Consider the following 18715-nt stretch of genomic DNA (forward strand, 5'->3'; position numbering starts at 1 on the left):
GTCTGCTTGACCTAAATGACCTCAAGAACCTATCAGCTCTGCCCTTACATGGCTGCCTTCCTACATGCGTACTCCTGCCCTCTCAGGGACTTTGTGTCCTGACAAATTAGCCAAATTCCTGGGGGCTGTATGGCATTAACCTAAGACCTCAAAGGTCTTAGGGGAGAAAGGCAGGAAGCATACACACAAACCCCAAAGAAAGCTATTCCTAACACCTTTGCCCACACTGCTTCCACAGCTACAGCTCAGTCCTCAAGCCAAGACGTAGGGCCGTCATTTGGAACTGACAGCGTGGTTTCCCACAGACCATTAAGTAAGTAAAAAAAAAAAAAAGGGCATGTCAAATTGTACCTTCCGGCATAGATGGTAGTTTTTAACAATTAGCCCCAGTCTCACACAACTGCCTTTTGAAGGTAAACTTTGAGGGGGCACTTAGAGGGGCTTCTAAGTTGAACAAATTCCGGCTGGAAAGACCAGCCCAGGAAACCAACTCTTCCTCCACTAGGATCCTGAGTGCGCGCCCCGCCCACCCGGGACCAGAGGGCGCCACGCAGCCACTCCTGTTCCTCCAGCCGAGGGGAGGCAGACGCACAGCTGTGAAGCCGCTGCTCTGAAGCCAGACTTCCTGGTTCCAAATCATGGCTCTTGTTTGTAAGCTGTCTGAAACTGCGCAAGTTACATACCCTCTTTGTGCCTCAGCTTCCTCATCTGTAAAACAGGGATAAGAATAGCATCTATCTTACGGCTGTTGTGAGGACTGAAGGGTTTAGTGTGTGACATATAGTAAGCGCCATGTGTGTGCTCAGTTGCTCTGTCGTGTCCAACTTTTTGTGACCCCCATGGACTATAGCCAGCCAGGCTCCTCTGTCCATGGAATTCTCCAGGCAAGAATACTGGAGTGGGTTGCCATTCCCTTCCCTAGGGGTTCTTCCCAACTCAGGGATCGAACCTAGGTCTCCTGCATTGGCAGGTGGATTCTTTACCACAGAGCTACCTGGGAAGCCCCTACCTAATGCTATTATGATGATGATGAGTTGTATTCAGTATATTAACTGAACAGCTGCTTGGAGCTGGAGCAGGACAGTCATGACAGGAGGGAGACAAAAGGGAGAAAGACCAAACAGTTCAACCCCAAGGCTAAGAACCACACAAATATACCCCTTGAGATGGACCTCCCTGAGCTGGCAACCCTGTATACACTGGGCGTTACCTCTGCAGCCTCCACTTCTGCTTCTCTCCTGTCCCCCCAGTTATGGTATCCCACAGGGATGAACAGTAAATGGAAAAGGCCCCGAGTAAGGTTAGCTTCCTTGGCAAGAGCCCCAAAGATAGCAACAAGATACAGGCATTACTTCTGCAAGAGAGATTCAAATTATGTGGCCTTGGACAAGTCACTTCAGCTCCTTCACGTCTCTCTGTGCCACAGTATCCCTCCCTGTACAAGGGGGCCGAGCCGGACTGGCCCCCAGCTCTGCATGCTAGGGTCCTGCAGCTCTAACACTGAGCACTACTTGGCTGCTCCTCTCACTTCATTACAAGAAGGCAGAAGTGCCAGTGACATTTAACTTCAAGGGGTGTTTCATAGCAAGTGATTATAACGCATCAAAAAAGGGTTCAACTAATCAGCCCCAGGCTGGCCACACTAAGGGCCCGGCTGGGCCCTCTGCTCCCTCTCTTTGTGTATCACAAATCACTTCCCATCTCTTCCTTGCCGTCTTTCTTGTCACCAACTATACCTTCTGTGGCTCAGCTTCAGCATGGCAGTTCTCTTCATTCAACCCGCCTGCTGACTCCTGGCCTTTCTAAGACCCCAGATCCCTGCCCACACCTTCTTGCAGTCTTGGCCGACACCTCACCAGCCCGTGTTCCTCAGGCTGCACTCATACAAGCGCCTGGCCGCTGTGACGCCCTCACCCTCAGCCCGTGCCCTAGAGCAGCATGGGAGAGTGCAGGAGCGCACGTGCGTGTGGCCAGCGTGCATGCCTGGCTGCTTTCTAAGGCAGTCCAAAGGGAGCCACCAGGAGGGCGAGAGAAAAGCCAGAGCCATCTCTGAGCAAGACTTTTAACATTTACAATAGTATTGAGCTATCTGTTAGCAGAGAAGGCCACACTGTCTCAATGCAGCTCCTTCTCCAACTTGCCTCTTCTTTATAGACACCAAGAACTGTAAACTGCCAAGATCTTAAAATGAAATGGAAAATTAAATCAACTTAAGTCAACTAAATACATTCAGCAGGTTCAAGTTTAAGGCTGGTCCGCTTTTGTCACATTAGCTATGATCTTCTAGAGACTGGAATATATTTAAGATAATATTCACACTTTGTGGCCATGCTTTTTTAACTCTAAATTTACCACTCTAGTTTCCTTGTCTCTACAACTGGATTATGTTGATTAGACTGGTGGGAACATTCATGTTTATAAAAATACAGAGCCATCCATGAACATCACAGGCAAAGAACAAATAATAATTTTCACTCCTGTTTTTTCAATTTCCTCTCTTCCTTTACAAAGATAGGCATATTTCTGGTAATAGTTTTAAAGTTATGGAAAGGCTTTATTATGTATTACAGAACTATAAAATTAAAAAAAAATTAACTGTTTAGAACCACCAATAATTAAGAAATAATAATAACCCCATAAAAAAAGTATTTGGTGTCTGTTAGAAGTTTTCCTCAAATTATGATATGTAGCTCTCCACACTTTCCAATGATTGTTATATTAGCCATGAATTTCTATGATTTCAGCTGAATATACTTTGATATAATTTTCCTTCTTTAGACATGGTCATGACTCATTTCTTCTTCAATAGCTCAGTCATTTCAGGAACAACCTGCAAATTAAAAAAATTAATAATTAAGCAATTTGAGTCTTCATTGTGATAAGGTCACAGCTCCTTAAGGAGTACAAAGAGGCCAAAAGTAACAATGTGAATTACCAGCGAGGTACAGGAGGTACAAACTGCCCCCTCCCGCTGCCTCACCGAGGAACTCCCTGTTTTCCCAATCTCTCTTCCCATCCATGGGGAAACTATACCCACCTGGACATGCGGCTGGCAGAGCCAAAAGCCCGCTCATGCCCTGGAAGCCTTTGTGACACAACCCCAGACCTCAGAAAGGCACCACTGCGAACAGAAAGTCCAATTTCTCTTGTCTCTGTTGAGAACAGTGTATATTTTTGACCTCTGTGTTTCCTGGCACTCTTCCTTCCCTCACTGCAGTCCTGTTTTACCTTCAAAGTCCTGCTTAGTCACGACTCCTGTCAACTTCCTCTAGTACTTATTTTCTCACTGTTTGTTCATTCATTCATCATTCATGTAACAAACACTGTAGCTGTTATTCCTAGCACACGTTACCATCTTTTGGCACATAAAAATGAGCTGCATGCAGGACATCACCCATCGTCATTCTTTACTAAAATCAAGGCCTTGTGCTAACGCAGTGGCTGGTCAGCAAACAGCAAGAAACCCCAGTGAAGGAAACTGACCAAGCTGGCTCCCACTTTAGAAAGGATTCATTACTAACCCTTGGCCTGGGCGGTTCAGCGGCTGCAGCTGGAGCTTTCGGTGTGGAGCTGCTTTGTGACAGGCTGGATCACAGAGGAGGGCTACATGTGGGGACTGCAGGAGCATGTCACACAAGCCTAGCCACTTGTATAAAATATCAATTACTCAGCTTCCAAGGGGTTGTCGACTGCCCTAGCTCACAAAGATCCCAGCTGAACTCGCCACTGATGAATATAGCCTCTCAATTATTTAAGAGCGCTACATTTCCATTAGGTGGAAATAATGTGTTCGTACAAAATTTATTAAGGAAATTGTCAACATGTTGTTTCTTCCGAATGTCACTTTGTCTCCAGCCTATTAAAAGGCCCATGTTTACCACGGAGCCAGCAGGCATTAGCTCAGGGGCAGCATTAAGTGCTGGCACCACTTCCCCCCGTTTCCTCGGCGGAGAGACCATGAGCTTATGCCAGTCACACAGAAGACATGCTAAACGAGCCTCATGTGGGACCTACGTGTTTCATGAAAAATCGGCTAGGGCCCAACTTCTTTTAAATAAAACATCAGTTTGGTTTAGAACATAGTTTTTAAAAACCTTACAGAAAGTCCCCCTGCCACACTCCCCCCAAAAGGGTTGAGGAGTCTTTCTCTCTCCATGCTCCATATTATTTTTGTTAGATCAATCTCGGAATTCCCAAGCATACCAAACAATGCCTTGGTTAGGGGAAAAAACATGCCAACTCAGTTTACTGAGTATCTCATGGCCTCAGCACACAGAAAGATCTGAGTTCTTATTTTTTTCTCTTTTAGATACTGCAGAGGCAGCTCCCTACTCAGTAAGACCAGATGAGAGTGAATTTATGTCTCAAAAAGGACAATCTACTGATATAAGTCACAGCACAACTATATTTCACTCATTTATTTAGTATTTCCTCAGGATAAGCATTATGGGAAATAGAGAAGATTAGGCCTGATTCCTGGCCACAAGGAGGGAAGAGACCAGAGGCCTAAGAACCACTTGATTAGAAATTTGCTCATCTTATACTGTAATGTAAGAGGATGAGAATGGCATTAAAAGTTCCAAATTCAAGCATTCTGAAGTAAGTTGAGTCTGGTATGGACTAGGAAAAATCAGAACATTTAACATGAAGAAAAAAAAGATTCTGGGCAAAAAATGAGGTGGCAAACAGACAAATACTGTAGGTTCCAGAAACAGTAAAGGGATTAGAATGACTGTAGTGAATGGCTATGTTGGAGAGAGGTGGAAAAGGTTTAAATAGATAGGAGTTATGCCAAGTCTAATCAATGGGGACACAAGAGTCTCTCCAACAGAGACGGACAACTGGATATCCACATGCAAAAGAATGATGCTGGACTTTCACCTCACACCATACACAAACACTAATTTAAGATGGATCAAAAACCCAGTTAAACAACATAAAACTCTTAGAAGAAAATGTAGGGGTAAATCATCAAGACCTTGGATTATGACAATAGATTCTTGGATATGACATCTAAAACATAAGCAACAAAAAACAGATGAACGGGACTTCATCAAAATTTAAAACTTTTGTCATCAAAGGATATTATTAAGAAAGTGAAAAGACAACCAACCAAATGGGAGTAAGTATTTAGAAAACACACTAAGGGTCTGATAAGGGTTTAACATCCAGAAAATATGAAGAAATCTTACAACTCAACAACAACAAAAAAAACCCAAACAATTCAAATTAAAAAATGGACAAAGAACGTGGATAAACATTTCTCTAAAGAAGACATACAAATGGCCAAAGAGCACTCACAAAAAATGCTCAATACGATTTGTCATCCACAAAAAAAAAAAAGTCAATCAAAACAACAATGAGGTACCACTTCACAACCATTAGGATGGCTATAATAAAAGATAATAACAAGTGCTAGCAACTATATGGAGAAATTGGGGCCCTTGTATATTATTTGGTAGGAATGTAAAATGAGTCAATCACTTTGTAAAATAGTAGGCAGTTCTTCAAAATGTAAAACACAAAATTATAAAAGTGTACAAGCAATTCCATTCCTAGATATGTATCCAAAAAAGATGAAACAGTGCACAAAAACTCATACATGAATGCTCATGGCAGCATTAATTATAACAGCCAAAAAGTGGAAACAACTCAAAAGTTCATCAACTGATAAATGGATAAACAAATTGTGGCATATATATACAATGGCTATTACTTGGCAATAAAAAGGAATAAACTGCTGCTACAACAATGAACCTTTAAAACATCATGCTAAGAAGCCACCCACAAAAGACCATGTATTACATGATTCTATACCCAGGACTGGCAAGTCTACAGAGACACAAAGGAGATTAGCTGTTGCCAGCGGCTGGGGAGAACGTGAATAGGGAGTGACTGCTAATAAGTTATGGGGCTTCTTCTCAGTGTGATGAAAATGTTCCACAATTAGACACAATTATACCTAGTCTTTCAGTGATGGATGCATAACTCTGTGAATATACTAAAAACAACAAGACTGAATGAACTGTACTTTTTAAAAGCATACATTTTATGATATGTGAATTATAGCTCAGTAAAGTTATTATATCTTAAAAAATTAACAAAACTACCAGTCAGGTGGTTCCCTCTGTCTAACTCTAACTCTGATTATGATATTCACCATTTATTAAGCACCTACTATGTACCTGCATGGAACAAAATACAAACAGGTAGGCTAATATTTAACACAGACTAAACTAAGTGCAGTACAATCTCACTTAAATCTCATTTTAAAGTGATATTTATATTACTTATGAGAATGCTTATATTCAGAGAGATTAAGTAAGTTTGCTAAGATAATTTAATTCGTATATGCCCATGACAGAATATGAAATGAAGCTTATAATTACTGTACCATGTTACTTCTGTCACATGAAGAAAAAATAAATTTGTCCTAACTCATGACTGTTGAAGGGCGAAGTGAAAAAATAAATAAAAGAAAATAAAATGTTATGCACATACAGTTTTACTCTAGAACATGATAAAATTTGGTGGACACAATATACCTTAGGGAATTATTAGTCCAATAGCTATTTCTATACTTGTTATATGTGATACAGTTGGAAATTTTTAAACAAAAATTTGGTCTAAAAAAGTCCTTTTTACACAGCTATTATTTGATTTATGATGTTATTTTAAGATCTTAATACCAAATAGATAATAATTAATTTTCATTCATAATTTGCATAGTTGCATTTTTTAAGCTGTTATACTTTAAATTTTTGATTTTTAAAGATAGAAGGTAGCTCCAGTGAGAAGTGTATTCACTATGCCACCCTGTCTGCTCTTCCATCAGAATTACTAAGTTGGAGCAAAAGTAATTGCAGTTTTCGACCACGAATTTTAAATTATAATTAGGCTCAAATACATCTTTATTAATCAAAACAGGAACCATTCAATGAACACATTTTTGCCAATGAGAAATAAGTTTGTTTGCTCCTGTAGCATAAAAATACATGCTTTGGGATTTGACAAACTTTTGGAAAGCATTTTCTGCCTCCTGCTGGTTGTTGAAACATTTTCCCTGCAAAAAGTTGTCAAGATGCTTGAAGAAGTGGTAGTCAGTTGGCAAGAGGTCAGGTGAATATGGCAGATGAGGCAAAATTTCATAGCCCAATTTGTTCAACTTTTGAAGCATTGATTGTGCGATGTTTGGTCAGGTGTTGTCATGGAGAACTGGGCCCTTTCTGTTGATCAATGCCAGCTGCAGGTGTTGCAGTTTTCAGTACATCTCATCGATTTGCTGAACATACTTCTCTGATGTAGTGTTTTTGCCAGGATTCAGAAAGCTGTAGTGGATCAGATCAGCAGCAGACCACCAGTGACCATGACCTTTTCTTGGTGCAAGTTTGGCTTTGAGAAGTGCTTTGGATCTTCTCTGTACAACCAGCCATCATCAGCTTTTGTATAAAATCCACTTTTGATTGCATGCCACAATCTGATTGAGATAGTTCACTGCTGTTGCATAGGATAAGAGAAGACAACACTTTGGCACCCTCTTATCGAGCTTCTTCACCTTTGCAATTTGCTTCAAATGCTGAATGACCACAGAATGGTCAACACTGAATTCTTTGGCAACTTCTCGTTTAGTTGTAAGAGGATCAGCTTTGGTAATTGCTCTCAGTTGGTCACTGTCAACTTCCGAAGGCTGGGCCATTGTGTTTCTCATCTTCAAGGCTCCCATCTGCTTTGCAAAATGTCTTGAACCACCACTGCACTGTATGTTCATTAGGAGTTCCTGGGCCAAATGTATCATTGATGTGGCAAGTTGTCTCCATTGCTTTACGATTTATTTTGAACTTGAATAAGAAAACTGCTCAAATTTGCTTTTTATCTAACATCATTTCTCTATCTTAAAATAAATATAAATACATAGCAAGTGATAAGTCATTAGCAAAAAACATAAAGCGAGAAATATGCATCAAAATGATGCAAAACATAACCACATTAAGAATGTATTCCAATATCAAAAGGCAAAATTCAACAATGCAAAAGCACAATTACTTCTGCACCAATCTAATACTATACTACTCAACTGTGCTACACTTAATTCTGATTTCAACTGAGAAAACAATTTGATTTCTGTTTACGTCTGCCTTGGTTGCCAGAGTCTGTAGAAGACGTGGTCCTATTTACTGCAATTTATTTAAGGTACAGGAGCAGTGGTGAACCACCCAGCTGTGGTACCTGACGAGTGAGAAAGGCAGTAATGAGAAAGAGAACAGAGCAGGAACCTGGCTTAGTTGTCCCAACAACTTGCTCAGCAGCTTCCCTAAATCACATCTCTCTGAGACACAGACAACTTAAGAAGAACACATCCTGCTTGTTACTCACACATTAATAAATGAGAGGCTGCACCTCAAGTAGAATTTTTCATATTTTCTTAACTAGTTTTTCCCAAGACTGCATTTTTAAGGACTGATTAACTTCCTCACCACTTTGTATTAATCAAAGGCATATATAACTGTGCTTCAGAATTTCTGAGCAGCATGAGATAGACACTGCCTTAGTTCTTGCCAAAGGCAAATGAAAGTTATGTCTTACTCCAGATGGTCTCCCAATAGCCAAATGTGGGCTTCTTAAGGGACATAAGATTGGAAGATGATACTCCAAGCAAATGGCAGCCGAAAGCAAGCAAGCAGGGCTGCACTCACATCAGACAAAAAGACCGCAAGACAAAAAAGTTAACAAAAGACAAAAATGGACACTATATAATGAAAAAGGGACAATTCACAAGGAGACACAACTTACTAATACATAAGCACCTGACAAAGGAGCATCAAAAGGCATAATACAACTATTAACAGACCTACACGGAAAAAGGCAGCAACACAGTGACAGGAAGAGATTCCACTACATCAACCAACAGATGATTAGAGTCAATAAAGAAAGAGCAGAGTTAAGTGAAACATTAGACCTGATATGGTAGATCTGTACAGAACATGCCACCCAAATGCAGCAGAATACACATTCTTCTCAAGTGCACATGGAACTTTTCTCAAGGATAGACTGTATGCTGGGACACAAAACGAGTCTCAAGACTGATAACAATGGTAAGAATCTAGAAATCAACTAAAAGAAATCTGGAAAAACCACGAAAACATGGAGAATGAACAACATGTCACTGAACAACTATTGAGCCAATGGAAAAAAATCAAAGGAGAAATAAAAGAACAAAGCCCAAAATCAGCAGAAGGAAATAATAAAGATCAGAGCAGAAATGAATGTAATAGAGACTAAAAAGATGATAGAGAAGATCAGAAAAACTAATAAGAGCTAGTGCTTTGAAAAGATAAATAAAATTGACAAACTTTTAGCTAGACTCACCTAAAATAGAAAGAAGGCTCTGACAAAACAAACAAGGATAGATAACAATGGGTACCACAGAAATACAAAGGCTTATAAGAGAATATTATGAATAGCTATATACCAACAAATAGGACAACCTAGAAGAAACGGACAAATTCTTAGAATCAGACTTTTCAAGACTAAATCATAAAAACACAGAGAATAAGAATAGACAAATCACTAGTACAGAAAGTTCAGAACCAGATAGCCTCACAAGTGAATTCTACTAAACATTTAAAGATTTAATATCCACCCTCATCAAACTGTTCCAAAAAATTGAAGAGGGAACATTTCCGAACTCATTTTGTGAGGCCACCATCATCCTGATACCAAAACCAGACAAAGACAATGTAAAAAAAAAAGAGAGAGAAAATTGGAGTCCAATATCTCTGATGAATATAGATGAAAAAATCCTCAACAAAATTATTAGCAAAACAAATCAAACAATACATTAGAAGGATCACACACCATGATCAAGTAGGACTTATTCCATGAGTGCAAGAGTGGTTCAATATCAGTTAATGTGACACACAACATTAACAAAATGAAGGATAAAAACTATATGATCATCTCTGTAGATGCAGAAAAAGTACTTGACAAGATTCAACATCAATTTATGATAAAAATTCTCAATAAAGTGGATATGGAAAGAATGTGCTTCAACATGATAAAGGTCACACATATCAAATCCATTAATATTGAAAAGTTTGGTGAAAGTTATACTTCTAAAATCAGGAACAAGATATGGATACCTGTTCTTACCACTCTTATTCAAAATAGTATTGGAATTCCTAGCCAGCACAATTAGGCAAGAAAAAGACAAAAAAGGCATCAAAATTGGAAAGGAAGAAGTAAAAATGTCACTAAAAACTTGTGGATGACATAATTTGATATACGGAAAACTCTAAAGATGCCACCAAAAAAACTATTAGAAATGATAAATGAATACAGCAAAGTTGCAGGGTACAAAATCAACATATAAAAATCTGTTGCATTTCTACATACTACCAATGAATCAGCAGAGAGAGAAATTAAGAGAACAATTCTATTTACAATCACAAGAAAAAGAATAAAATGCCCAAGAATATATTTAACCAAGGAAGTGAAAGACCTGTATACTAAAACCTTAAGGCATTGTTTTGTTTTGTAAGACAAAACAGTTTCTGTTGACAGAAACTGAAGACATAAATAAATGAAGGTATTCCATACTAATAGATGGGAAAAAATAACATTTTTAAAATGTTGATACTGCCCAAAACAATCTACAGATTCAATGCAATCCCTGTCAAAATCCCAAGGACATTTTTCACAAAAATAGAACAAAAAATTCTTTAATTTGCATGGAACCATAAAAGGACCCTCCTCCCCCCACACAAACCCAAAGCAATCCTGAGAAAAAAGAACAAAGCTGAAGGTACCACAGTCTCTGATTTCAAACTATATTACAAAGTCATAGTAGTCAAAATAGCATGGTACTGGCAGAAAAACAAATACACAAATAAATGGAAGAGAATAGAGAACCCGGAAATAAAATTAATTTACAATGAAGGAACAAAAAGCATACAATGGAGAAAGAACGATTTCTTCGATAAATGGTGCTGGGAAAACTGGACAGTCACAGGCAAAAAAATGAAACTTGACACACAAAATCAATTCAAAATGGATCAAAAACTTGACTGTGAGACCTGAAACCACAGAACTCCCAGAAGAAAACACAGGTAGTTTGCTGACGTTAATCTTAGCAACATCTTTCTAGATACGTCTCCTCAGGCAAACAAAAGCAAAAATAAACAAATGTCAAGTTAAAAAGCTTCTGCATAGCAAAGGAAATCATCAACAAAATGGAAAGATGACCTATGAAACAAGAGAAGATGCCTGCAAATCATAGATACAATAAGGGGTTAATATCCAAAATATGTAAAGAACTCATATACCTCAACGACAAAACAAACACTCCAATTAAACAATGGGCAGAGGAAGTGAACAGACATTTTTCCAAAGAAGTCATCAAGGCAACTGGCACATGAAAAGATGTTCAACATCATTAATTATTAGGGACTTGCAAGTGAAAAATCACAATGTGGTATCACCTCATTTCTGTTAGAATGGCCATTGTCATAAAGGTAAGAAATAACAAGTGTTGGTGGTGAGGATGTGGAGAAAAGGGACCACTGGTGCACTGTTGGTGAGAATGCAAATTGCCACAGCCACTTTGGAAATCAGTATGGAGATTCCTCAAAAAATTAAGACTAGAACTACCACATGAACCAGCTATCCCACTCTTGGGTTTTTATCCATAAAATACAAAAATACTAACTTGAAAAGATATAATGGGACTCTTAGGTCCGTTGCAGCATACTTACAATAGCCAAAATATGGAAGCAACTTAAGTGGCCATCAAGGATGAATGGATAAAGAAAATGTGGTCAATAGGTATACAATGGAATAGTATTTTGCCATTTGTGACAACATGGATGGACCCTGATGGTATTATGCTAAGTGAACTAAATCAGAAGGAGAAAGACAAGCTCACTCATGTGGAATATAAAAGGCAGCCCCTCCCAAAACAAAGTAAATGAACACACCAAATGAACACACCAAATAAAAATAAACACACAGAATCAGAGAAGAGAGTAGTGGTTACCAGAGCAGAAAGGGCTGGGGGGAGGGTACAGCGACTAAAGGTGATCAAGTATATGATGATGAGGCAAGACTAAATTTTTGGTGGTCAGCACACTGTAGGGTATACAGAAGTAGAAATATAATGTTGTACACATGAAACTTATATAATGTTATAAAACTATGTTATCTCAATAAGAAATTCAGAAGCTTTTAAAGTGGGCTTCTTAAAACACCAAAAATAACTTGAGAATCTCAAGTTGGAAATCAGCTTATTGGATGATTTTTGAGGTTCTTTTCCACTTCCAGTGTCCTAGAACTCTCAATATCTCTTTGAGCATGCACACACACGTGTGCAGACACACATAACAGACACACACATACTCTCTCATGTTAAACCTAGGAGTTGCCCTTAATGCAAGAGGCACAGCTTGTGGGACACCACCGCATCCATCGCTGCTACGGAGATGCTCCTCCCCCAAGGCAGGTGTCCACAGTACGAACATCACAAACATCTGACTGTTTAATACTTCATTTCTTTGATCAAGTATGTGGGCAGCTTTAGTACACAAGCAGACAGGAAGACATACCTTAAACAAAATTACTTACAAATTTATTAAAATATTGTCTTGAAGAAAAATAAAAGGCAACTACATTCAATGTCTGTTTGCAAACATGTCAACAGGAGACATGGTTGGGGTTCAGCAAGTATTTAATTTCATTTTTAAATTTAAAGGTCTTTACCCCTTTATCTATATTTCACTGGAACTAAATGCTTTCTACTTGAACAAAGGTATTATTACACAGAAATACAAAAATATTTATCTTTCTCATAGTAACTTTTCATCTCACTGGAATATCTTGGTCAAATGACTGCCACTACAATCACAGTTGTTATACAGCTGGGCCAGGTCACAGGAGCAGCTAACCTACCTAAACCCTACATTTCAGATACAGAGCCCCAGGACCACAGAAGATGGGCTGTATTTTTCCCATGCAAGAGAGAGGCTCTTCTGGGTTGGGTGTGTCTGGGGAGTGGGGGGTGGTGGGAGTTTCCACAGGGAAAGATGCCTTGGCACGCAGGCTGGGCCACCACCAAGTAATTGCTGAGCATCTGAAGGGCCCATTCTTCACTGAACATGAGCACACACTTCAAAATACAGATGTGCTCTCAAAGTACACTCATGAGTTCATCTGGATCATACAAGTGCTAGAGAAGCCACGGCAATGGGCCAGTCCTCTTGCTGGGGAGACCACCCCTGGTTCTGTTCTCAGGCTGCAACCTCTCCATAAAGGCCCACAGAAGCTCATTATAGATCTACGTGATGGGTTAGTAAACCTAGCGTTGGATGCTACTTTTAGAGCCTCAATTATTGCCTAAGTAATTTCTGCACAAGGTAACCAAGAAACTTGTAGACAAGCCCTGGAGGGACAAAAAGAGGCCAGCCCATGCATAAGCTAGGACCTTTAAATGTGGCCAAATGGATATCAGGTGCTCAACTATATCACTGAAGTAATTCTTTCACTGAGAGGGCAAACCTAAGGGTGGTAGTAGGGCAGAAAGAACAGAAAAATATTAAGAGTGTGAGGAGTTAGAAATGAGTGTTCTCTCCTACAGTTGTCACTGTTAGGAAGGCCTTTGACTCTCAAACACAGCAAGCAGAGCATACCTGTTGAGTCAATAAAGTGGACCTGAGAGCCCACTCATCCCATGAAAAGCTACAGCATCACTAGTAAGTCTCTGAATGAGGGGTTATGATGGGAATTTCCTTAAGGTATCTGGTAAATATGGTTCTAGGTTATAATTACTTGAGTCATTTCATATTCTGTACTAACTTAGTACATGAGATGCCAAGAGTCATATGGATGTTTAAAGACAACATGGACTTCTTAAAGAAAAAGTTATTAATATAATGCTCCATAAAAATATCATATATTAAGCAGAACAACTCCTCACTTTAAGTAGTTCAAAATTGTGTAAATATATTAATATATACATACACAGACAGACACAGATATACAGTCACACAATGTTTTCCTATAATAGTTTCCTCCCTGACCAACTCCTGAAGGTTCTTGGATGACAACCTAGATAACAGCTATCACTCTCAAGGCCAACTTACCTTAAATAGATCTGCAACTATTCCGTAATCTGCCACTTGAAAAATTGGAGCTTCTGGGTCTTTATTAATAGCCACAATTGTCTGTGAAATAAAAGCAAAGAGTTTTTTAAGAAAACATACCACACAGACTGATGGTTCTATTCTAACTTTCTTAACAACAAATTTGTATTCTTAAAAATGTCTACCAAATAAGATTAGTTTAATTTGTGCTGGTATTGTAAATTTAGAAGTTTCTGGGTAGGAACATAACAAAAAATTATCTTCCTTCCCTACCACAGGCCAACTGCAATATTTAAAAAAGGCTTTATATCATTATTTTTAAAAGTTCTTTTTTTAACTTATGAAAAAATGTTGTAGATAAGTAACAAATCGGAGAGGATTCTGGGAAGGTGGCCAAGTAGGAAACACTGAGAAACTGTCTCCCCACCTACACAACAACTGAACTGGCAGAATCTTTCATGTAACCAGTTTGGAATTTTGGAATCTATTAAAGGTTTGCAACTTTCAGGGGAAGGCTTGAATGGTAAACTGTAGCTCTTAGCAGAATAGTTGCTACTAAACCCCCATCTCTCATTCCTGGTGGCAGGCAGTTGTGTACATATTCCTGGAACAGCCTGCATACAGTTTATAGCAGTCAGAGTGGGTAAAAGAAACCTTGTCCTCTAAATATTGGGGATCTGTGCTTTGACCACAGAGTGTTGCATCTGATCAGAAAGGTGCAAAGGAGGGGTGGCTATTGCTGCTGCACCTCAACCACTGTTTTCCCCCACCTATCAAAGTTGTTCCCAGGGGATTTAAAAGATCAATGCTCTTCATTTTTCTCATTTTCTTTCATTTTCCCCCTGTGGGAGCCAGACATTAATGACTAGGACATTCAAAAGCTAATGCATATCAGAGGAAAACTACAAAGTGACCATACATGCCTAGGGAAAGGCACAGACTCTGAAAAGACTCCAGAAGCCTGTAAGTTTATATACCTCAGGTTAATACTTGGCACAAAGACAGCATACAACAATCAAAAAGATAAGAACAATAAACAAAAACAGTAACAAAAACAAAAAAACCCAGCATTCTCTGGGGAAATAGAAGAATCTACTATATTATTGGTTCAAATGTCCAGTTTTCAACAACAAAAAAATCACAAGGCAAAAAAAGAAAAAAGTATGGCCCACTCAAAGGAAAAAAAAATAAACAGAAACTGGCATATCTACTAGACAAAGACTTTAACATAATCATCTTAAAGATGCTTGGAAAAAAAAAAAAACTAAAAGGAGATGAGGAGAAGGTCAGGAAAACAATGTGTGAATGCAATGGAAACAGTGATAAAAAGAAAACGCTAAAGGAAACCACAAAGAAATTGTGGAGGTGAGAAGTACAAAAGGTGAATGAAAAATTCACGAGAGGGATCCAAAGGCAGATTCGATCAGGCAGGAGAATGAATCAGCAAACTGGAAGATAGGACAATGGAAATTTTTAAGCTTGAAGAACAGAAAGAAAAACGATTTAAGAAAAGTGAACATAGCCTAAGGGACTTGTGGACCACCATTAGGAGGACCAAAACATCTTATGGTGGTCCCAGAAGGAGAAGACAGAGAAGAGGGCAGAGAGAATATTTAGAGAGATAATGACTGAAAACTCCCCAAATTTGATTAGAGACATGAATAGAAACATCCAAGAAATTCAACAAAATTCAAGTAAGATGAATTCAAAAGAGACTCCACACTAAGACACATAATCAAAGTTTCAAAAGCTGAAGATAAAAAAAGAATCTTGAAAACAGAGAGAACTGATTTGCTACACACAAGGGATCCTCAAGACTATCAGCAGATTTTACAACCTAACCTTGGAGGCGAGAAAGAAGTGAGTTGATACATTCAAAGTAGTAAAAGAAAAAAACTGTCAACCAATAATTAACTATATCCATCAAAACTGTTCCTATAGTGACTTTTGCAGAAACTGAAAAAAACTCATCTTAAAATTCATATGGACTCTCAAGGAACCTCAAGTGGGACTTAAAGACCAATGAAGTAGAAAAGGAAGCCTAGAAATAAACCCTCACATATATGGTCAAATCATTTTTGACAAGGGTGTCAAGATCATACAATGGAGAAAGGATAGCCTTTTCAACAAATGGTATTGGGAAAACCAAATATCTACATATAAATTAATGAAGTTGGCCTCTTACCTAACACCATATACAAAAACTAACTCATAACAGATCAAAGATTTAAACATTAGACCTAAAATTACAAAACTCAGCTGAAAAACACAGAGCAAAAGCTGCATGATGTTGGTTTTGGCAATGATTTCTTGAATATGACATGAAAGGTATAGGCAACAACAAAAAAAAGACAAATTGAACTTCATGGAAATTTAAAAATTTTGTGGCTCTAAAAGGCACTATCAACAGAGTAAAAAGGTAACCTAGAAAATGAGAGAAAATACTTGCAAATCATGTATCTGATAAATAATTAATACATGGAATACATTTTTAAAAAACTACTGAACTCAACAACAAAAAACCAAACTATAAAATTCAAAAATTGGGCAAATGGCTTCAAAGGCCACTTCTCCAAAGAAGATATACAAATGGCCAGTAAGCACATGAAAAAATGCTCAACATCATTGATCACTGAGGAAATGCAAATCAAAACTACAATGAGATACCACCTCAGATCTAGCAGGATGGCTACTGTCAAAACAACAACAACAACAAAAAAAACCACCATACCAGTGCTGAAAAGGGTGTGGAAAAACTAAAACCCTTGTGCATTGATGGTGGGAATGTAAAATGGTACAACTGCTGTGGAAAACATTATAGTAGTCCCTCAAAATAATAAAAATAGAATTACCATGTGATCCAGCAATTCCAATTCTGGATATATACCCAAAAGGACTGAAAACAGGGCCTTGAAAACATATTTGTATCCCATGTTCATAGCAAAGTATTCACAAATGCTAAAACTTGGAAGCAATTTGAGAGTCTATCAATAGATGAATGGATAAGCAAAATGTGGTATGTGTGTGTATACACACACACACACACACACACACATACACATATAATGGAAAATTATCAGCCTAAAAAGAAAGAAAATTCTGACATATGCTACAACATGGATGAATCTTGAGGACATTATGCTAAGTGAAATAAAACAGTCACAAAAAGACAAATACCAAAAGATGATTCCACTTAAAATGTACTTAGAAGAGTCAAAATCATGGAAACAAAGAGTAGAATTGTGGTTGTCAGTATATGGACTATGAGGTGGGAGACTGGGAAAATACCATTTAATGTATATAGAGTTTCGGTTTTAAGAGATGTTGTAGAGTTGGATAGTGATGATGGGTGCACAACATTATGAATGTATTTAATACCAATGATAGTGTGTACATACCTAATTTTACACTTAAAAATGATTAAGATGGTAAACTTTATGTTATGTATATTTTACCATACAGAAGAATGTTTTAATGCAGTATACTAAAAATGTTGAATTTTCTGTATATAAATTAATAATCTGACTTAAACCAAACCAACCAAATATAACAGGAAATTTTTGTAGGTCATTGAAAAATTTTAGATGTACTGAATAAAAACCACAGATAAAAATTCATTCATCCATTTTATATTTGGTGTGCTTTATTCAACAAGACAGAAGTCAACTTTGTCAAATCATGAGATATATATTATTAGAGTCAATTCTCAACTTATTTCACTTATAAAATGATTGGTAGTTTTCTACCTATTAACAATATATATGTTTTAAACTTATGACTATAAATGTTAGATTTCAACTTTAAAAAGTAACAATGTCATACCCTAATTCATAGGCTTTAAAGCTCAAACTGTTTATTCTCTATATACTGCTTTCCCTTTAGCATTTTAAAGTTACTATCCTGGGTCTACTGTGAGAATAGAAAAGTTAACTATCTAGTTGGTCAATTAAATAAAGATGAACGTTTAAAACAAAAAAGTTTAAGTCCTTATGTATGCAGCAAATAAATGTAACAAAGTACTATGTCTCCTACAAAAACTACCACAAGTTCCTCTTAACTCCCATAAAATCTTTAAATGTAAGATTATGATGACAGATCAGTAACAGATTATGGGGAAACTGTCCTAAAAAACGTGTTATGTTTACACAATTATTCTATTAATAACAGATTTCTTTATACACTACAAATAGTCTGGTATTCCCCACAGATGCTTCTAACACCACTGTAATTAAAGTAAAATTAGACTTTTGACTCTAACATGGTATTATTTTAATTAAAAAATGATAATTTTTGAATCTTTGGAAGTAAAATTAAGTGCTTCCCTGCCTATTACTCCATCTCATGAAAACAGGCAGAACACCTTCTTCAAGTATTTTGATACAGTCTGACTCAAAATATAGCCTATATGATATATGTGTAAATTCCTCTAAAAGGGCCCCAAGGCCTGAATATTCCAGAATATCTGAAATTGGCACACACTGCAGTCCAAGTAACTACTGATCCATAGAAACATGCCATATATATTAAAGTGTGGTCCAAGACTATAATATAACATGGTTTCAATATACACCTCAAATCTAGTCACA

At 37.8% G+C, this 18715-nt stretch overlaps 1 protein-coding gene across 1 annotated transcript in view; it reads right to left on the bottom strand.

Annotated features, from left to right (window-relative positions):
* Window positions 1–2530: 2530 nt before the first annotated feature.
* The window catches only part of ETFA (electron transfer flavoprotein subunit alpha), a 69896-nt gene continuing 53711 nt past the window's right edge, over window positions 2531–18715 (bottom strand). The window contains exons 11-12 of the mRNA XM_065906738.1: window positions 14130–14210; window positions 2531–2830 (exon numbers count right to left, since the gene is read on the bottom strand). Coding sequence (XP_065762810.1) covers window positions 2792–2830; window positions 14130–14210 — 120 coding nt within the window. The 3' untranslated portion in view covers window positions 2531–2791. The remainder of the gene's footprint in view (window positions 2831–14129; window positions 14211–18715) is intronic.

Source organism: Muntiacus reevesi, chromosome 15, assembly GCF_963930625.1.
Source record: "Muntiacus reevesi chromosome 15, mMunRee1.1, whole genome shotgun sequence".
In the NCBI taxonomy this organism is placed as follows: domain Eukaryota; kingdom Metazoa; phylum Chordata; class Mammalia; order Artiodactyla; family Cervidae; genus Muntiacus; species Muntiacus reevesi.